General features: G+C 48.9%; 1 protein-coding gene across 3 annotated transcripts in view; it reads right to left on the reverse strand.

Moving 5' to 3' along the window:
• Positions 1-22520, reverse strand: part of TTC28 (tetratricopeptide repeat domain 28) — a 110934-nt gene that overhangs the window by 18703 nt on the left and 69711 nt on the right. For all 3 annotated transcript variants that reach the window (XM_071572380.1, XM_071572379.1, XM_071572382.1), the window contains 8 exons: positions 14927-15434; positions 10081-11422; positions 9204-9727; positions 7621-7730; positions 7272-7401; positions 6666-6884; positions 4509-4674; positions 3508-3648 (listed from right to left, as the gene is read on the reverse strand). In XM_071572380.1, coding sequence (XP_071428481.1) covers positions 3508-3648; positions 4509-4674; positions 6666-6884; positions 7272-7401; positions 7621-7730; positions 9204-9727; positions 10081-11422; positions 14927-15434 — 3140 coding nt within the window. The remainder of the gene's footprint in view (positions 1-3507; positions 3649-4508; positions 4675-6665; positions 6885-7271; positions 7402-7620; positions 7731-9203; positions 9728-10080; positions 11423-14926; positions 15435-22520) is intronic.

Consider the following 22520-nt stretch of genomic DNA (forward strand, 5'->3'; position numbering starts at 1 on the left):
CTCTTGACCAAACACCCCTTCTACAGAGCACTGGTGCTGGCTCTGGGATGCCACACTGATAATTTTTATCTTGCTCTAGCAATGCAGAGGGTCCCCTGATGTCTGAACAGTGAAATCTCTCGTTTGGAAGACTCTGCTCAGACACTGCAGCACTGATGATTTATTACCCTTTGTACAGGCAGCCTGGCCTGCATCAAGAAGAGAAACAGCACAAACAGCCAGGGCTGTCAGCTTGTATTGCCTTAGCTCTGCTCCTGCCCTTTGTCTTGGAGATGCAGGAACAAAGCAAAGCCTCAGAGAATAGAGGAGAAACCCACGCTGTGCAAGCCTTAGGTCAGACTGACCTGGCAGACCGCCAGCCTCACAGGGCATGGCTCCGCCTGTTGAGGATGAGTGGCTGGACCAAGACAGAAAGTAGAGATTCATCCTAAAAACAGCAGGGAGCTGCTCCTGCCTGAGCACTCATTAGGACTCTGGACAAGTCAAATACTCCTTATGGCCAAGCTTGGCTATTGGGAGGGACAGGAGTCAGGCCTGGTGATCCAGTGGTCTGACAGCTTCAGGATGCTTGATATCCATCAGGCCTTCCTCAAAGAGACTCCTAAATATGCAGCCCTGAATCCACATTCAGGGCCTTAGCACACCCACAGTTACCATGCTGTGGGAAGCTCCAGAAAAGGGTCAGATATAAGGTCCCTGTGAAAGCTTTCAAGGATCTGCAATCATGCCCAGAACCCACCAGTGGCTGCACAGATCCCACACCTCAGCCAGCACTCTCTGCCAGGGTGGGCTGTGTGTCGGCAGCTGCAGCACTGCACCCCGGATGGCAGAGGGCCAGCACAGAAGGGACTCCCCAGCCACTGCTGTCCCCTCTGCCTAGGCCAGCCAGCATCCCCCGGGACACCACCATTCCTCTGCCCCAGAGGGAATCAGCTGCATGGCTCTTCAGGGCAAGTCAACAGGCCCCTGAGGCCAGTAATGGGCTTCAATGACCCTGACCAGCCTGCCCTAAGGAGCAGGAAAAATAGAAGCTGCAGTAAGACATGAGTCACTGTGACTGTCCTGGTGGCTGTATCGGTGGCATCCTCAGCTCAGGACAGCTGCTGCCCAGTACTGAGATCACTGCACTGTTCCTTCAGTACTTTCTCCTTAAGTGAACTGCCAACCCTTCAAGTTTGCTTTTCTAAGCAGAACTGCCAAAAATCATACTATTCTCTGCTTAAAAGACAGGTTACCTAATGATAGCAGCCAGAGGGCACTTGTCCCAAATCAAGGGCTTCCCTTCAGTCACCCATTTCTCAATGGATATGAAAACCAGACAGCTCCAAGCAGTCCCAGCATCGACACGGCCTCATTTCCTAACACTGGACCTTAACAGCACGTGCAGTTCCTGTGCATGAGGGAGTTCACACTGGCCCCAAGCCATAGAAACTCCCCTGAGGATGTCCAGTACACAAGCACAAGATGTGAATGTGCCTTCAGGCCCCACGTGAGGAGTGCAGGGCCTGCCTCCCTTTGTCCCATGAAGTGCAGAAGCCAAACAGACACTATACCTTCACTCACTGCTTGTTGGCCACAGTTTTACCATCCTCTGAAGCACTACAGCAACAAAAATCTACTCAGCACTTACCCACAGCTACACAAACTAACTCCAGTGCAGGGGCAGAACAGCTATGGCTGCTCAGAGGTGGGGAGCTGGAGTCTGGAGCTGCAAGACCACAGCTTGTGCTCTATGTACCCACTGCATTCTGTTGCTTAATTACAGAGCTTACAGTTCCTTGTGATGCAGGAAGGGTTTTTATCTTATCCCACATAAACTTGGCTCAGAGTCCTGCTTTGCTGGGGTCTCTCATGGCATCACTTGTCAGAGCTCTAGGCCAGAGCACAGAAGTACTCCCTGATCCCATTTTATTTCTCAACCTGCTCTCTTCTACACAGATTCTCATGTGCTTCTTTCCCAAAGCTTCAGGGCTTTTGCAAGGTTGTTTCCTTGTTTTCCCTAGCTCAGTGTGCTGCATGCCATAAACCACACCACTTTACACAGCTTAATTATTAAGAATCACACAGTATAGCAAGAGGCCATGAGGTTAATCCTTCTATAGGGCCCCTATAGACTGTGTAGCCTCCAGGTTTCTCACCTGAGCAGCTGAAGCAGACATTAAGTGCAGGAGGCATTCAACAGCTCGGGCAGGACTGCAGCACTTACCTTGAATTCAGGGCATAGTAAGCCAGATGCAAACAGATGTGGCAGTGCTGGGTCTGCCCTCTGAGCCCCCAGTATGCCCCTCTCCATGGGCAGAGGGAGAGGGATAGGCAGGGAGGCCATCCAGCAACATTTGCTCATCTCTTCACCTGAGTGCTCATGGTGAGAGCATCACAGACACGGCTGCTTCTAATGCTCCTCCTGATGCTCTTCTAGGGGTGCTTTTAGTTACGTGCCCAAGCTGCCCTATCTCTGGGCTTCTCCTAAGAGCTGCAAACTACTTACCTGACAAGACACCTGAGGTAAGCTCCTGGGTGCAGATTCAAAGTAATGCATGTGGCTCCTATGGAGCAGAAAGAGAGAGGTGCTGCATGGTTGGCCTCTGCAGTGTTCCTGAGGATTAGCATTCCCTGGAGCACAATCACATCCTATTTTCCCCTGCAATGAGAGGGGCAATCTCCTGTCCTTCTAAACCTGATGAACTAGTAAAATATGTCAGCATTTCTGGGGATCCGCCTGTGTGATCCAAAACTAGCAAGTGGTCATAGTCCTTCATCAGTGCAACAGCTTGAATAAATACACACGTGGATTCTGGAGAGAAAACCAGGTCAGCTGCTGGTGTCAGCAGGCAGCTCCCAGTTCCATGGGGATGTTGTGACAGCTCACAAGCTCCAACGGTGGCTCATAATGCTGCTGGCTGATCACATTTGCTTTTCCAGCTGAGAAAGACTTGGGGTATCCTGTGCTCACAATCAACAGTGGAGCACAGACCCAGAGAGAAACCCTGGGTCACACCACGCAGCCTTTCTTCACACTGGAAAAATTCTGCCTTCAATTTTCCTTCCAAATGATTGCCCTAAGCCCTCATCAGCACAGTCATGTGAAAGGCTGAGACCTGAACAAGTTGCAAGAGGCAGAAACTGCGTGGACACTCTGCAGCTGGTACAGTCCTGGAAATGCAGCTTATTCCCAGCTACTTGGTACAACACTTTGGATCAATGGAAACAACTATTTCCATAACAAGTGTGCAGGAGAGAGCTCCAAGGCCTGCACCTCACACACAGGTGGGACAAAACAGAGCTTCCCTGCAATCGCTCTGTCTCAAAACCAGCATTTGGCCAGAAGAAGAGTGAATATGGAAGGGGTCCTCCTCAGAACAGCCATCAGTTACAAGTGGGACAAGTCTTTCCTGGCTCTCCCCTCGAGCACTGACACTGGCTGCACCTAAACTTACAATTTAGAGAGAAGCCCATCACCACGACATCTCCTGCTTGCTGATCCCCACAGCAGTTCTGCATTCTCACCTGTTCATCAGGTTGTTCCTGCTGACCATCCTCAGGAAGCCAGTTGGATCAGTCATTGAGTTCAGCTTGTTATTCATCTCCTCAAACTGCTGGTCCATGATATCCCCAGCTTCACTCTCTGTCTCGCTGCTGGCACAGGCTCTGTGAGGTGAACAGCGAGAGGAAGAGTTTATTGATGTGAGACAAAGCAACAGCTCGATCAAAAATGCTTGGCCAGTTTCAGAGAAAATGTTTTTCAAACACAACCTCAAACAAATGCAAATGCATCCCAAGTCAGCAATGGATGACAACACAGCAAGGCTCACTTACAAAAGGCGGCAAACTGATACCACATCCTGATGATGAACTGATACCTGTACATGGGATTCCCAAATAACACAAGGGCAGGGACATCCCTGAATCTGCTTTTCTGACAGAGGCATTCAGAGAAAAACTACATGAGATTGAGTATAAATAAGCAGAAGAACCTGACTTGCAATAAATCCATAGGATAAAAAAAATAAGAAAACATAGTTGTGGGACCTGAGTAATGGATTGCAGTAAGGTTCCTCTGCCTTTGCTGATGTTCATCAGACAGATTAATTCCCTCTAAATTATTTACTCAGCCATAGCCACAAGGGAACATATTGCAGGGGGTGGAATTCCTATGGTATTTGCAGTTTTACAAAGCAAAATGTTGAAAGACATTTAATTACACTGGAAATTGCAAGCAGGATGAAATCTGTCCCTATACAGTCAGACACAGCGCCTGCCTCCTCATCCAATCTATATATGCACCACCAAGACTGTGCATTCAGACCTTATTTGCACGTACACATTGCTGCTTGCCAGTAAAATAGCCATGGATACAAAAAAAAGCCTTTTTTTTGCTGCTGCACTGAAAATTTACCTCTTCTCTGACTCAGTTCTCAGACTTCTCAGCCAATTAGCTCATCCCAGACTATTATAAATTCAGGTGGCAGAGTGGAAACCAGAGTGTTAGACACCACCCTCAGACTCACCGGGTGTAGAAGGAATCCACTCCCAGGGCCTCCCGCACGCTGGAGATGTGCTGCTCCAGCGCCGAGTTCGTCAGTGTCTGCAGGGTCGCACTGTTGGCTTCGTGGAAGTCCCCAGCATTTTCTGTCAGGCTGTCACCCAGATAATACTCATGGAACTTCAGAATTCCTGCAAGGCACCAAATCAGGAGGTTATTTCTGTAGAGCAGGAATGGTGCTGGCAGCAGCTGCCTCAGAAGACAGCACAGCCCCAGGCATTTGGCATTTCCAGCACAACTGGGGCAAAGTGTTCTGTGCCAGGCCTTCACTGGGCTTCTCTCGCATTTCCAGCCTTGCTTTTAAAATCTGGGTTTGTACTCTGCAGATAACAGCCCAAAGGAACAAAGGCAGAAGAGAGCTTTTATAAAATGCTCAGAATGCCTTTACTACTGCAGCACTCATATGAATTATAAATCAGATCTTCCATACAAGCCCCTACTAGAGTAATTCACATTTCAAAAGATGCACATAAAAAATACCTATGAACAGCCTCTGACAACAGTAAGTTAACACACAAGGCTCAAATGCTGAATAGGAGTGTTGCTACTACAGCAGAACATCCTCACATCTCACAGAGATTTCTCATTTCACTCACACACATGAAAATAGATTCTATAAAAAGAACGAAGATTGTTTAAAGCACAGTAAATTATTAAAAGATAGCATTTCACAGTGAATAAACCAGACAGAGGCCACTTACCATTTTGCTGATAATTCAACTACTAGTGCAGATAAAACCTTTCTCCCTCAGACTGGTCTATCCTTCCTGATATAATTAATTCTGTAGCCTGTGATCAACAGTAAAAGGCTGCTCTGGATGCCTTGGCAGCATCAATTATAAAACCAGTTAGGAAGAGTGGAGGAACAAAGAATAAAGCAACTCCTCCCCGGGCAAACACAGAAATAGCCAAGAGGCTCTGAGGGTTCCCCCTCAGTGGGACAATAAGGACCCTGGGCTGCCACTGAAGCTGCTCTCTGTGTCAACAAACAAGAAGAGGTCACCATGGCTGAGCCAGAGTCACTACTGAAGAGCTCCCAGCAAAGCTTCTTGAGCTGAACTCCTGAAGCACCACAGCTCCTCTCCTTCCCATCACCTGACAGAACCTTCAAAGAGGCAGTCACCAACCCACAGATTCAAAGACTGCAACTGCTTTTCTACAATACTCACTTTGGGCAAGTAAGAGACTGATGATGAAGCCCAGTGGCAAACCCTACACTTGATCCACATTTTACTAAACTCACCTTGATGGTGCTACTGTAGAATTACTGGCATTTTATCACGCAAACTGCACGACTGAAGAGCCAATTAGTGACTGGATGCACAGCAGGACCACTCCTTCCTACACTCAGACATGCAACATTGCAAAATGTCCCCCAAAGTGTCTCTTACAAACTCTGTCAAACCATCTAAGTCAGGCATGTGTGAGTGTTTGTTTCCCTTCCAGAATCATTTTTCGTGCAATCTAAATAGTGCTTTTTATCTCTTTGTCATGGTGAAGGGCTGCAATTATTAAATTATATCCAGAAAGAACTCGTCAAAATTTACAGTCATCACTTTATTAGATAATGAACAACAGCTGCCTGCAAAAATCAATCCTCTTCAAATTAATCCTCCTTTCTGCTCTGTGGTAAGTGTTTCCACATTCATGTGAGGATCAGGCAGTTCAATGGCGTATCAGAAACTGGGGATGCCCTTCTGTTTTCTGCAATCCACTTCACTGAATAAACGTCAAAAGCTTTTGGAAGGATAAAGCATAAAATATAACTAAAGTATGGATTCTTATGTATAGAGGATTCTCATAAAGCCAACACAATTGGAATCTCATTACTGCTCTGCTCTGCCCTGTGGGAAATATACAGAGGGAGGCTGAAGAATAGAAATATTAAACACGTGAAACATTTCCATCTCCAGGTGAACATCAAAGCTCTGAATAATAAGCACTTGTGTCATTGCTGCTGTGGCTATGCCATAGTTCTAGTCTATTCTGCCTTAAGGTACTAGACAGAAATAATTTCTCTCCTACATTCACCCTGGTTCCAAATTCATTTCTAGCTACAAACAGCACAATGCCCCCTTTGCAAGGCCTGTTCACAGGCTCTCATGTCCACAAAGGATCTCACCTGCCCCAGGAGCCAGCAGCCAGCTGTACAGATAACCTGCAGCCAGTGAGTAGTAGAGAACAAGTCCCCTTTGGCCATTCACAGTCTCCAGGACCTGGTCAAGGGTCACTGGAGAATAGGGATCCGAGTCCTGCTGCCCAGTCTGACGCTCCACGAGCAGGTCAGCGAAGGCCCTCGTTCGTCCTCTCTCTGCTACTGCCAATGCCTCATCGTGGTGACCTAAAAAGACAAAACCATCTCTCAGACCTGACAAGTGTGGTCTGCAGTGCCGTGTCCAGGGACAGGGACAGGGACAGGGACAGCTGCTTTCCAAATCCCAAATGAAACCCAGGGAAGCAGCATCATGTATTTCCCAAAAGAGCAGCCTCTGTATGGAACACAGTCTCACAGATCATCTTTGCTGCAAGCAATAGCACAACAAGTCACAGAAAGGCAAATCAATGGAGGAAGCAAGGAAGAAGAGCCAAAGGTGCCCAAAATGAAAAGCCAGACACCCAGCAAGGCTGTGCTGGATAGCTGAGGAACGAAGGACAAATTGTGAACTGCCTCCCTTCAACTCTTGGCATGAGCCTCAATTCAGCCTCAGCATCTGAACGCATCTCTTACCCAGACTGACAAGCACTCGCTGCAGGGCCTGATAGGAGGATGTCTGCAGGTCAAAGAGGGACAGCTTGTAATCTGTGCTCAGCTGCACCTCGTGTCGGATGGTTTCAAACAGTGCAGAGGCCCGGTAGAGCTGGGAGGGAAAACAGCCACAGTGATTTCCTTAGACACAGCACAAAGCACTGGCTGGGAAAGTAGGAGGATCCAGGGCCAACATCCCCTGAAGCAGGGGAGGTCTGGCTCAGACCCTCCCTGGGACACAACACACATTTCCTTCCCTGAGGACACGAATGACTGACCCGAAGGGCAGGGATGCCACAAACCCCTCAGCACAGGGCAGGCCATGGTATACCTGGTGCTGGGACTCCTCCAGGTTCCCACTGGCCCACAGCGAGAGGCCAAGGCCGTGACGGATTTTTGCTTCATCTTCTCTGCGTCCCAGCTGCTCTGCCAGCCTCAGTCCTGGAAAGGAGTCAGTGAGAGAGTGCCAGAGGGGAGAAGGGGCTGTGGCAACCTGGCAGGCTGTGGCCTCAGTCCCGCAGGGCTCCTCTGCAGGGACAGCTATGGAGCTGCCCATGCTGGGATGTGAGGACAGTGCCAGTGCCAGGCAGCTGCTTCCAGCCCTCGCAATGGCACCACTGCGAGAGATGCCTCAGCAAGACAGATATTTCCATGGACCCAGACCTCCTCATGAGAAGTGCCACCCCCTATCAGAAAGTTTAACTTTTTCTAAAAGCTGCACAAATAAACATAACCACACAGAGCTGCCAAACACTGCCAGGAAAGATGCCTCTTCACACATTACTGGCTCATTTCCTATCAGCTCTCCCCAGCCTTCTGGCAGTCTCTGCATGGTTTATGTGCTGAGCCAGAGCAGAGGGCAGGGGCCTGGCCTGAATGACCTGGAACTCGTTTCATTTCCAGCAGCACATTCTGTGTTGTCCCGGCTTCCACCAAGTTCCAAACCTCTCACCCTCATGGCCTCCGCTGACAACAGGGACACCTCCTCTGAGGCACCTCAGATTTCCCCTGGCTTGGGGAGCAGGGCCCTGGCTGTCACCATGCAAGGCAGCAGCAGCCAGCACTCCCAGGCTTTGCAGGAATTCTGCAGCACACCAGGAGAAAGAGCTGGGTTTCATTTCTCCTCTTCCAACAGCATGCTGGAATCCTGCCAAGGTCAGTTTCAGGAAAACCAGACTGATGTAATAAATCCTTCTGAGTCCATCTTCATACATTTCAGCTGCACTGCTCATCTGCTCCATCACAGACCACACCCTGATCAGCTGGAACCCCTTGCACCAGCACAACTCCCAGGCCAGTGCTGACCCAGCGCTCAGCAGCGGCTTCCAGACACCCTGGGCTGAACCTCTCTCACCTCCCTATCAAACACCACTTGTTTTCACTCAGGGTTGAGAGGACACTGACCCACTTGGTCTCACTCCCAGGACAACACAGAAGGAAAAGCCAGGTGGCTACCAACATGGCATACATCTGTTTGAGTTTGAAACCTCTCAGAATCAGAGATCCCCTGTGGTTTTCCCAGAGTCAGTTCCTGGAATGCAGTGCTGTTTATAGAGAAGTTTTACAACTTCTGGGCTCAGGCACAAATGAGCTTTACACAGAGACTGCCGAGTAGTCTAAATTCATGCTCTACGGCAGCCAAGATGTCCCCAGGAAGGCACAGATCGTGCTTTGTCTACAGGACAGCTCCAATGGAGATGGCATGCTGACCTCAGCAGCCCCTCGGACAGCTACTCACACAGATGCTCAGCAGTAGCTATGGATGTCTGCAGGAGCTTCTGCATGAAAGGCCACTATCAAGCACATCTTCTTAGTGCCATGCTCACAGTATTTCACCTCTCCATGTCTTCAGGTTTCCCCTCCACCCCTTTAACCCCACCACTGCATGCTCTGTTGTGTAACTAAGCCTCTCACCTTCCTGCAGATACATCACAGCCTGAGAGTAGTTCTGTAACGCATGATGAGTCCTCCCCAGGCTGCTGTAAGACACAGTTTTGGCTACAAGGTCATTCATTTGTGCTGCAATGCTAAGGTGCTGCTCCTGATAAACCACTGCCCTCTCGTAGGTGCCCAAGGACTCGTAGGTCAGCCCCAGATTGCCATAGGCCCGGCCCTGGCCAGCGGCATTGTTGGTCTCCTCAGCGATCTGCAGGTCCAGCTGGTGGTACTGCAGGGCAGTCTCGTACTCGCCCATGTGCTGGTAGACCCCCCCAAGGCCACAGGCAGCGTCGCTCTCCAGGGCTCGGTCCTTCATCTCCCGTGCGATGTTCAGCTGCCGCTCCAGGCACGAGATGGCTTGCTCGTAGTTCCCCAGCTGGCTGTGCAGGCTGCCCAGCTCCCCATAGGCCTGGGCTTTGTTAAATGCCTCCCCCAGCTCATGTGCCACTACAAGCCTCTTCTCAAAGCACACCAGAGCCTGCTGCAAACTTCCCATAGCCCTACAAGGGAAGAAAACAGTAATGTTTATTTTCCCAGTTTTGTCATTTTTCCTGGAGGCCAACTCAAATCTTTCAGGGACAAACGCTCCCTCAGGAGACATCTCCAGCACCATCAAATCAACCTCCTCCTCCTGCCACCCCATAAACCTTTCCTCTTCTCCAGAGAGAGCAACATTAACTTCATTACTTAAGCTGGCAGCACAGTTCTCAGCACTCAGAGGACTCTCTAATTCGCTCCTGTGCCACATCTCTGTGCGCGTCTGAACAGCCACCAAACACACTGCATAAGTAACACACCACATCCATGTGTACTTGTACTTGACTGGCATTAGAACACATGTAGAGCTCCTCACCTGTGCCCACTGCCCAGGCCTCGGTAGGCCTTTGCCTGATCTTGCATACGGTTCAAGCTTTGAGCCACAGACAGGTACTGTTCATAATACTTTATAGCTTCCTCAAAATCTCCCAGAGCCTCATAACAATCTCCCAGGTTCCCATATGCTCGTCCCCGATCTAACACGGATTCATTCCCACTGAGCTGCTGCAGCATGGCCAGCTGTTGTTCAAAGTAGCCAATTGCTTCCTCCATGACATTCATGTTCATCTTGGTAATGCCCATGTTACCATAGACCTGGGCTTCGATGCTGGGGTCCTTCAACTTCTGCCCCAGCTCCAGCTGTTCTTCATAGCACTTGAAGGCCATGGTGTACTTCCCAAGTGACATGTACACTGCAGCAAGGTGACCATGTGCTCTGCATTCACCAGGCATATCCCCCAGCTCTTGGTACACCTCCAGCTCCTGCGTGTGGTAACCTAAAGCCTTGTCGCACTTCTGTATCATCCTGTACGCAGAGCCCAAGGCTGCATAGGCAGTGGCTTCCAGCCTCCTGTCTTTAGCATGATGGGCTAAGCTCAACTGCTGCTCATAGAATTTTATTGCACCATGTATGTCTCTTTTACAGACAAAAATATCCCCCAAGTTCCCCAGGGCTCGGAATTTGGCCTGGGAATTGTTCAGAGACTGTGCCAGGGACAAGAGGTACTTTTGACACTCCTCTGCTTTGTTGAAGTCCATCAAGGCTTTGAAGGCCAGGCCCAGGTTGCAATAGGCTTTGGCTTGGCTCAGCTTGTCATGCAGGTCCTTTGCTAAGGCAAGATCCTGCTCGTAGTACTTAACAGCCTCCTCATAGTTCCCGAGGCAATAATGGGCATAGCCAAGGTTATGGCAAACCTTCCCCTCCCCTTCCATGTCCTGCAGCTCTGAGGACAGGCGCAGGTACTGCTCGTAGTAGGGGGCTGCCTGCACATACTCTCCCCGCGAGCAGTGGAAGTTGCCCAGGTTGCTGAGGGCCCGCGCCTCGCTCTGGATGTCCCGCAGCTCCCGCGCAATGTTGAGGTGGTTCTGGTAGTGCTGCAGAGCACGGTCGTGGGCTCCCAGCGCCTGGTAGGCCACCGCCAAGTTCCCGTGTGTGGACGCCTGGGAGGCACGGTCGTTGACTTCCATGGAGATCTGCAGCTCCTGGCGATGGTACTTGACAGCCTGGTCGTACATGCCAAGGGCATTGTAGGCGTTGCCCATGTTGCCGTAGGCCCGGCCCTGGGCAGCGTAATCACTCAGCTCCTGCGCTATGGACAGGTGTGTCTTGTGCAGTCGCAGTGCAGTGTCGTAGTCACCCTTCATCTGGTGAATGATTCCTGAAAAACAACAGAAATGAGCTAAACAAACACATTCCCTGCACACCAGCACTCCCTTTTCCTGCCTCTCCACACAAGACTGCCCCATCCCTTCCCCAGAGCACCATGACAGATGAGGCCTTGGCACAGCCAACACGGCACAGCCCTTCCAAACAAACTGTCTCCTTGCTACTAACCAGTAAATCCTGGGAAAGGCTTTATGTTACACATGAAACACACATTCACCACAACAACTGGACAATTTGGCCTTATAAAATTGCTTTTTTGTCCCATCAGTGATACCTGGTGCCTTCAGAGTTCAGACTTAACACAATGAGCAAGACAGAATTTGCATCTGCTTTTCAATTTCCATCAAATCACCCTGCACTTGTTATGAGACATGGGAACAGGAGCTCTGAATCTGCTGATGGTACCACCTACGCTTCAATTAAACCATGGCAATAATGCTCATGGCTACTTTGCAAGCGCTCGTGAACAGGCCTGGAGGTGCAGGAGGCATGGCAGGAGGCCCTGAAAATGTGTTCTGACACTAATTGCAAACCCTTCAAGAGAAAATATCTGGCACCTTTGGGCAACTTGGTGGGACACAAAGACAGCTACAGAAGTTCTCCTGGAGCTGCAAAGAGGCAGCACCGAGAGACTTTAAACTATGTTCTGTTAATAATGTGAAGTGTCCTCTCTCCATTGCAATGGGAACTGCACAGGCTGGAAAGCCATGTCTCCATGTGAAGCCTGGGTGTTTGGAAAAACCAGGTGCTTTGCAGAGATTGACAAACTGAGACTTCTGGCTAAACTTCACCTTCTCTTGTTGTGAAGGGCTGACAGCTTGTGCCTCGCCCTCAGTCCATCACCTTCTGCTCAGGCGGCCCAGAGCACAGCGTGTGTCTCTGCAGAGCCCTGCACAGCCCAGCTCCACTGCAGTCTGTGTCTGCCCACTTAGGGGTGCTTTCCATCTGCATCAGGAAGATGCAAACAGAAGATGTCTGTTGCTTCAGCAAAGAGGCCAACGCTAACATTCTGGCTTGGAAACACACATCTAGATACGTATTTTGGCCTGTCAGCATGGCTATTTTGATGAGGTTTTGTTTTGCATGTGGATTAGATGAAAGAGACAATTAAGACTTTTTAATTGGTACTGGATGCATTTTAAACAACAGTTAATAGTCTCAACAAGAACTGCATGTTCTCTTTCTCTAGTATAACAACTCTGACAGAGAAGACAAAAAATATTGCCAAATAACAGCTGAAACGTGAGACCCTGCACTCAGACACTACAAGAACTACTGTAACACAAAGTGGGAGTGGCTGAGTCAGCATACCAACTGAAAGTTATATTTAGGCTTAAATCCAACACAGAAAAACACTCTCTGCTGCACAAAACTCCCTTATTTAAAAAAAGAAAATTTGTAGAATTACATGATGAAAGAATCATTAAATCCAAAGCTGCAGTAAAGATTAATAATGACATTAAGATTTATTTTCTGGTCCCAACTTGACGGAGTGAGCCAGTGAGAATTTAAACTGCATGCAGGTACCATGAAGACTGAGGACTAAGAGCAAGCTGCTTCCTTTTGCAGCAATAACCATTTCCTTCTGGGATGAGGCAAAGCAAACCCAGCAAGCAGCAGCACTGGGAGTGACAACACTGACAGCAAACTGCTCAGCCCAGCTCATCTTAACATTTCTATACCAGTTTGCGAGGTTTTCTTCTTATGCTGAGTAGCACAGAGAGAGACTATACTGAACAGGCAATCAGGAGAAATACTACAGAACTTAAAGCAGGCTCTTGCTTCTGGCAAATGAGCTGTGGTCTGCCCAGCAACAAAGGGCTCACAGAAACAGGACAAGAAAACATAGAAAACCCAAGATGGCTCATCAGCACACTCATGAAGGGAACTAAAATACAGCCAAGTGACAGCTTCCATTACCCCAGACTACATTTCCTCAGTTTTTGGGGTTTGCTCAGAAAGAACTGGGGCAATTCCCCACAAAAAAACCGATTGCTTTGGAAGGGAGGTGGATGAAAATGCTTCTGTTCTCTGGAGGTTTGCCAGCACTGCTCAGAGAACATCCACCCTATTTTACAGGTGCTCACGGCCAAACACACCATGCCATTGCCCATGAACTCTGCCACCAAAACAGCCTGCGAACTCTGCTCAGCCTCCTTTGGAAACCAAACACAGCAAGTTAACCTTCACAGCAAGAGGAGCTTTCCCTTAGTCCTGACTGAGCTGGGAAGCCAGAGTGTTCTCAAACACAGCCAAGGACAGCGTTCCATCACCCCACCTTGCCCTGTCCCTGCCTGGACAACCCAAGGTCCTGTGCCACTATCACAGCGCATCTCTCATGTCTCTGCACTCCCCCAAGACAGGCCCCACACTGGAGCAGAGATGGGGGATGTAGTTTGTGCTTTGCTGCTCATGCAAGGCCTCCTCTCCCAGCCCTACTGCCTGTTGTGTGCTGTTACAGTAACAGAAGCCTTGTCAATGCTCACTGCTCTATCATGCTAAGCTGCCCACAAGAACTTTCACCCCACAAACCTATCCTGCCTCACAAATCTGCCCCAATTTTAGTAAGGGAGGAGATTAGCAACACTAAGTCAAAAGCTGGGACTCTTGTTTTCCCCAGTTCCCCTTATCTTCTTATTCAGGTCCTGAAAACTCAGCTACTAAGAGAATGAAGTAATTCTTCAAGCTCTTTTCAATTACCTGCTGTTGATAACATCAGAGTACAATTAGCATCTACAAATGAACCAAGTGCCAACTGCCTGGCAGAAACAGGAGCTAATTTACTGTGTAGGGTAGCCTGCAAGAGCTGGGATTCAGTGACTGCCAGCAAATACTCATTTTGTTATCCCAGCAGCAGCCCTGCTCTGCCATTCCCAGCCAGCTGAGAACACATCCTGAGCGACAGCTGGAACACTGGCAGCACAACTGCAACAGCAATGGCAGAGATGGGAACGTGTCCTTGGTCTCTCCCACATCTGGTGCTGTGAAGCAGCAGCAGGAATGGGCTTCACTTGGAAGAAACTCGGTCCCTCCCAGCCTGCCAGCAGCATGCCAATGCTGCTCCTTAAGAGAACATAAGACTCCTACACTCTAGTATTTCAATATGCACATTCTGAGAGCAAACATAGGATTTCACCCATATGTCTCCCAACTTCCAAGGCAGCAATATATCAAGATATCCAGCTGACAAGCTCCCAAAAAAAATGGCCAGGTAATAAACTGTGTCACTTCTTGCCTTAGTGCAAGAATTACATTTATTTCTGACTCCTGAAGAGCTCCTCAAATGCATTTCATCTTTTCATTTCCCTTATGCTATGAGTTTGTGCTTTCTAGTGCCTTTCTGAGGAATTTAATAATTGAAGATGGAATACATTACAGCAGCACACAATGTGCCAAGGGCCTGTTTAATTTACTAAGACAGACCTCCTGCATCCTGGCAGCAGCTCTGATAGCCTCGGTAATCCCTGACAAATTCTGCTTCATGTCGGGACCTCACCTAGATTGGAGGAGGCTCTGCCCTCAGCAGCTCGGTCCTGCAGGCTCTCAGCAATGTGCAACTGTTCTTCGTGGTACTGCTTAGCCCTCTCCAGGTCCTGCATACATCGAGCTGCATGGCCCAGGCCAGCATAAGCTCGCATCTCAATGGACTTCTCAGCCAGCTCCTGGGCCAACTCCAACACATAGTTGTGGTAGGACATGGCTTTGTCAAAGTTCCTGTGGTAGTGGTAAGCACTGCCCAGGTTGCTGTAGGCTCGAGCTTCCTCCCGCTTGTTCCCCAGCTCCTTGGCGATCTTCAGATGTTGTTCATGGCACTGCACTGCGTTTTCAAAATCCCCCATCGCAATGTACACTGCTCCCATGTTGCCCAGCTCCCGTGCCTCAGAGAGTTCGTCTTTGGACTGCTTGGCAAGGAGGACACACTGCTTGTGGCTGGCCAGCGCGTTGGGGTAGTCCCCGATGGCTGTGTACACGTGGCCCAGGCTGCTCAGCGCCGAGGATGCTGCCTGCAGGGGCAAGAGAGGCAACGTGAGTACAAGCATTCATGGAAACAACTTACAAATCAAAACCACAAGAGGTCATCCTGAAGGAAGAATGTGACTACCAGCTAAAAACCCTGCTCTCCACAGTTCTCAGGGCAGCTAAGGTGGCGGCAACAGGAATGGATGGGGTTGAGTCAGGTAGACATGACTTGTGCTACCTCTTTCTCTGAAGCGTGAAGTGTGTGTGTACCTGGCAGAGCGGAAGGATGGCACCACAGAGATGCAGTCTACTGAGGAGACAGAGACAGTGATTGCTGCAGAAAACTGCACTCCAGGACCAATCCGAGCTGCCCACAGAGCAGTGCCTCCCCCACGGGCAGCCACACCTCAGGTCACCTCTCGTGATTCCTGTAACACCCGCACCAGGTCCTGCTAACTCGGCAAACAATCCTGTATATGGTAGCTCTTAGAAAGCAGATGAATGATGGTATTAACCTGCAGAGAACACTGCAAACAAAAGCCTGCTCAGTCCCACTCTTCATGCCTAAGTTCACGTCAAAGCACCAGGCTCCTGTGGACTGAGGTCAAAGGAGTGCCAGAGACAGAAGAAGAATGCACAACTGAACATAGCCAGGCTGCAGGCTGAGCCACCACGAGGATGCTGCAGCCTCTTCTCTCCAGGCTAAACAGTCATTGAATACCTGCTGCTGGAAAACTGACACACTTGCAGCCAGCACTCAGCTGGGAGGAGGGAGACACCTCTACAGCCTCTCTTGCAGCACCAGTAGGCCAGTGCAGTCACCAACATCCTCACATACCTCTGCCTGGCCAAGCACACCGCACTCCAAAGAGCGCAGTTCCTGTTGTGCAGCACCAGGGTCCTGAGCCCCACACAATCTCGGGACTGCAGCAAAGATAACAGGATTTCAGGAGCTGGAGCCTCTGTCCCTTGGGCACATCATACCTAAATAAAGCTCTTCGAAAACCCAAGGACTTACCACCAAGAAACAGCTGTATTTGACAAGACAAATTATCTGAGAACCAGATTCTTTTGCCCACTGCATCTCCTAGGACACAGGCCTGCCTTCCACCTGGCAGAGCCAGAGCACCCAGCCAAGCAGCAGGGTAAAGAGCCAAGGGCAGGAGTATGTTCCTCCTGCCCAACACACACCTGCTGCCTCAGCAAAGGCTTTTCACTCCAGTGTCCTGACCCCAACACCTCCATGACCCCTCCTCTGCTACTCAGCGGCTGCTGTGCCCCAGTTCTAGACCTTCAGAAGGAGCCATCAGGGTGAGGGCAGCAGCTGGCCAAGGGCTGCAGCTCCTGGCAGGCAGCACTGGCAGCAGCCCCAGGCCCTCCTCGGTGCAGGCTGCACCAGCTGCTCCCAGTGCACACACAGGCACAGCTGGGAAGGTGGTCCTGCCCCATACTGGTCGGACTGGCCACAGCCTCGAGGTGCTTTGGCCCTGGGCCAGCTCTTGAGCAGCACAGTGATATATATAACTTGTCAGCTGACACTGGTGAGGAAAGCTCTTACGGGGTCTGAGGGGGCCTGTTTGGAGGCTGCTACAAAACCAACATAAAAATTGATGCTCTGAATTTTAATCCATTTTTACACAAATCTTCATGTATGTTAATACACACAGAGTACTGAGTCACTTGCAACCTCACTACGACAAAAAACTGAAAAAAACAGACACATGCACCATCTTGCTCAAGCCCAGACCCAAATACTGAGTGGGGCTCACTACAGGCCTCAAAGTGCATTGGAGCTCCCTTTGTCCTCCTGGGGAGCAACATGCCTGCTGCTGCAGAACAATCCAGCAGCACCACTGGCAAAGCCAAACCTGGCCCAATGCAATCAAAACTGATCTAGCCTCAAACAGTCCTGAAAGACTGGCCACTAGCAGCAGCACCAATTCTGGTATTCACAGGAAGAGAATGGAAATGTCTTTCTGAAAAACAAGGAGTCAGTGAAATCTGGTGTCTCCTAGGGCTGCTAAAAAAAAAAGTGGACATCTATGCATGCAGATTGCTGAGGAGATGATCTCTGGAAGAGAGCCAGCAGGCACAGACTTGGATGATATTAATGGGCTATGGCTGGGGAAAAAAGGCATAAATGGAAAGCAGCAGATCTCAGCCTGTCTGTGCACAAGAAAAACTTGACAGAAGCAGAGATTGCTCATACTGCACATGGGAAGAAATCTTTAGGATGTCTCCTAGAATGGGAAGCAGATGATAAGAATTCAGATTAGTGAGGCTGGATCCAGGCCTCCCGATGCCTTTGCCCAGGAGCATGCTGAGGCTCACAGTAAAGACCTAGAATGAAGGGTAAGCTTGGCAACCATTCTCAGGGCATGCAAAGACACTTGGCTCACGTGCCCGAGTGTCCAGGACTGGATCATCTGAAACCAGGATGCAGGAGGAGGGCAAGTGAAGCAGAAAAGAAAAGTAAGTAGGAAAAAAAAAGAGAAATAGAAAATGAAGGGTGAAGAGTTGACAAGAAACAGCCCAACTTGATTACAGAGCTGGGGCTGTTTTCAGAGGCTGGGCTGCAGCTCACACAGACAGCTGAACAAAGCAGGAAGGCCACCTCTGATGTGTCCTCCACTCCAACACTCCTCATATTTTATTCTAGAGCAGGTTCCACTGTTACCTGATCTAGAGCAACACTTCTCAGTCCTCTTGGAGTCTGCATGAGCAGAGCCTGTGGCACTTCTGGCTTTCCCAGGCTGGGGCTGGTTGGTATGTGCAACAGCAATTTCCAGCAAGATAACCATCAGTGCTCTATGCACTGAGGAGTCAGGGGAGCTTGCCCTTACAGCACTGTTTAAGAACAATTTGTGATAACATCTGCTGGGGGACTCCAATGACTCACTTCACAGGGTTAGGAATAGGATTCCACAAGATAAATTCATCACTATATATTTAATAAAATCTCCCACATAACAGGACCCACTGGGAACCCCAAGAGGCTCCTGCACTGGGACAAGAGGGATGGGGTATTCGTATGTCACGAGCAGAAGAGGCCCATTTTGGAAGGGAGAGCACAAGGCTGACACATGAAACAGGACTCCAGCTCTGCTAGCACAGATGTCTGTTTGGTAGCAGGGTGATGGGAGACTACAGCTCCATACTAGGGGGCTTTGCATTAGCAAAGAAAGCAATGCTTTATACATCTGACAAAGATAAATTTTACAGTGGGGGTTGCTTACCCCTCCAATTAAGCAATTTATCACTATAATAGAAAGCAGATTCTTCTGCCACTGAGCTTAGGCACAGAAGGGAGTTCTGAAACAGGTTCCTAAGTGCTCTCTTTTTCTTGGGAGCAAAAGTCAGATCAGGTTCTTCAGCTGAATACGGCAGTCTGATGTTAAGCAGATGTGCATCACAGAATGACAACTAACAGGGACCTTGCAACTTGGAGAGATACATTCCTTACGTATTTCGCTCTTGCCAGATAATGGTCATTTCCTAATCACGTTACACTGAAATGAGTCTTCACCTGACTGCACACCTACAGAACACTCTACAATCATTCTAAAATGAGCAAGGGACTTCTCATTCTCCCTGTTTCACGGCAAAAGCATCACACAAAGTACATGAATCCAGGCAAACCTACACAGCACCATGGCTCAACTGCCAAGCCGTTCACAGTCAGTACTCTTCCTGAAACCAAAGGCTTCAAATGGAACACCGACTTTCAGATGCTCATTTGGAGATCAAAATAATGCTGCTCCAGTTGAAGATCCATTCACTCCATCTCCTCCATTATTGTTTAGGAGCAAGGTGTCCAGTTCTGCTTACAACACTCATAAAACAAAACCTGAGCTAATCCCTTAACAGAACTGCAAATAGTTTTGACCAAGTTAGCAGGGTTTTGATGGAAAGCAGAAGCAGTAACTAGCCACACCATTTCTTAAGAGTAAATCTGTCACTCAGACTGACCAGTCTGTTCACATTCACTGTGGGAGTTGGCGAAACATCCCTCACCATGTGATGCTGGAGAGGAGTGGGCTGCCTTTCTGGGTGGGCCCTGCTGTGCTCCACTGATTCCACAAAGAAGTTACCCAAAATATACCAGCCCAGGAACAGTTTGAAGGAGACCTCAGCATTGAGACTGGGCATCTCCTGGGGTTAATGTATCTTTATCCCAAGTAGCCCAAATTTGGTCACTTCCTGGACACAGTCTGAAAGGCTCCTGTGTGCAATCACTTTCAGGGGAGAATGGCTGACTTGACATGTTTAGTGGGGATGTAAGAAAAGAAGCCCTCATTTAAAACCACAAGCTTCTCTATGGTGGTGACACTGAAGAGTGACTCATGCCCCTGGTCAAAGTTAATCCTGAAGAATAAGTCAGCAAGTCACAAAACTGGATCTCACAGGTCCCAGACCACCTCTTTGTGCAGGCAAACAAAGCTCCAGCTCCTATAGCAGCATGTTGGCCTGTGCCAATCCTTGCTAATCTTTTCCATAAGCTGGACGGCTCCTCACTACAAACTCAGGACATGTGGCAAAGCCGTGGCTGAGGTGGGCCTGCTGGAGACCCAGAGAGTGCTGCTCCTGCAGCTGCAGCTCTTGCACAAGTTTTCTGCTTCATTTCTTTCACTGCAGCAGGTCCAGGCCTCAGCAGCATGCTGGGCTTTGCAGTTACTCCGAAAGGAACGTCAAACCAGGAGGATGCATTTTTTTCAGCTAAAATCCATGTGCTGTGGAGGTCAAATGGGGACATTCAAAGGAGATCCTCAGGAAGTATTACATTTTCCTCTTGAGTCACAAGTCCAAACAAAACAAAGCATATGGCCTTTTAGTGCATTCCCAAATTTCCTGCACTGGTCAGATTTCCCTTTGTTCTGCTTAATCCTATCACATTTGAACCAGACCAACCTGTATGAATCCAGTCAAGCTGACTCTAAAAAATCTGCCAAAGACAGAAAGGCAAAGAATTTATACTCTCTGATACAAATCCAAATGCTGATGGTCAGGCACTAACATTGATCACAACACTGAACTCATACTCTTGGCCATGCAGGTGTTCAGTCTGAGCTGTAATGCAATCCTAGTGTCCTGGAGGACCCACAATTCCCAAATGAACTCATGCAGCAGCTGGCTGCAAGGAGAGTTTGCCCCAGGTCCCTAATGAAGCAAGACTGCCACGTGCACCGAGAGGCTGCAGTCAGTGAGGCAGAGCAGAGCACCACACTTCCAATGAGGTTTCTGATGTACAACCACATCCCGGGTCAGATTTTCAAATCCCAATGGTTAATCAGAGGCCCCTCAAAGATCAGCTGCTTGAAGCGTGAGTGTTCATGGAAACAATATGAACTGGGAAGTGCATGTCTGTAATTCTGGATGCCCAACAACAGAGCTGAACATCTGGGCCAGACACAAACTGAACTTTAGTGAACTGAACAATGCTGCAGGATGTGTCCAGGAAGATACTCTCCAGGCTGAGTCAAATCTCTCACAAGTTCTCATTAAGCTGAAATCACAATACTTGCAGAACCTGAGACTTCAAGAGCAATGGGATAAAAATAAAGCTTCTGTCCTCTTAGGAAATCAGGAAAATCAATCTACATCCGTCTCACTGAACTGTGCTTTGGCTGCTGCACAGCCCTCCTTCAGCAGCCCTGAGCTGCTCAGCCACATTCTCCCAGCAAGTGGCCAGTACTGAGGTTTCAGTTCTACAAATCAGATCACCCTCAAGTCCGGGAAAAAATAAGCAATAATTCTGGAAGGATTTGCAAATTCCTCCAAAAGTCAGGAAAGCATCAGTGCTGGTCTCCTGGTGATGCCAGCACTCTTTGGTCCTACATAGTCCTGAAGGTGACCACACTGCTTTTGGAGCAAGGAGTTTATGTCCCATAAAACACAAAACAGTCAAGCCACAGTGAGTCCCAACACAGCCACGATGGGGCAGATGTGCTGGATGCCCTGTGGAGCCTCTGTCTCCTTAAGCTCAGCCTCCTGGCTGATCCTCGGAAGTCCTGCTGCATGCTTTCCACTGCCAGCTGGGAAACCGGCCAATCCAGCCAAGGGTGCACCTGGACTGTACCCATTTCTGAGTACTGGAAGACCATGGGCTGGAGCTGCACACTGGGCAGTGGGAGACTTTTGGCAACTTCCCCCAGAGTGATACTGAAAACACATACTAAAAGCAGTCCGAGATCAGCAGGAAGGCTCTGTGATGCCCGGCTTCATGATGGGCTCAGAGGAGGCAACAACTTCCACACAAAAAGCGACCCTTTCTTTCTGCAAGTATCCAGCCCAGGAACTGCAAGAGCCTGATCTTTTTATCAGATTCTGGTTTCTGTAGGTCATTTTCCACTGAGTTCCAAGGAACGAAACTGGCCTCTCACCTCTTTGGAGAGCAGAGATTGGGAACAGCCTTTTGCTCGAGCCTGACTGACCATTCTGTTGTTTGTGAATCCTGTGTAGAGCGTCAAGGGATTTGGGAAGCTGTTTATTACACACAGGCTAAACCAAGAAGCAGGTTGTTTCAATTTCTTGAAAGTACCTTCAGGATTCAAAAGATCCCTAAATGAGTCCCAGAGAAAAACAGACGGTGTAATGGAGAAACAAGGCTGAAGACATAATCTCATGCCCTAAGAATGTTTGAGAAAATAGAAGGCACCACAGTCACCCACTGATCCTGTTGCTGCTTCATCTGTCTGACAAGATACTGAGGGGTTTTCTGACACAAGAACAGGAGACACACCTGCCCAGTCATGATCTCTGCAGGACATACACACAGATGGAATGTCTCACTTTATGCTCTGATGAGATCAGTAACAAAAAGATGCTTATTTCTTAACAAAAGCTTTCAAGTAATTTCCAAACTCTTCCCTTAAAATAGCTCATGAAGAGGAAGCTGTTTGCTGTTTGATACACCCTAAACTCATAATTTTTGCACTTCTGTTAGCAGTGGCTGCATTAGCCACTAGTTCAGAATAGCAATTAGCAAAGCCCTCCTCAACCTATTACTTCTGGAACTTCAGTCAGATGTGATAAAGCCATAAGAGATAAGGTAAATTCTCCTCTTGCTCCTTCTTGTTCATACTGCTATAGGCAGCAGAAAATCCACTTCTGGCAAACAACTATGTAATACA

This window comes from Pithys albifrons, chromosome 17 (assembly GCF_047495875.1).
Source record: "Pithys albifrons albifrons isolate INPA30051 chromosome 17, PitAlb_v1, whole genome shotgun sequence".
Lineage (NCBI taxonomy): Eukaryota > Metazoa > Chordata > Aves > Passeriformes > Thamnophilidae > Pithys > Pithys albifrons.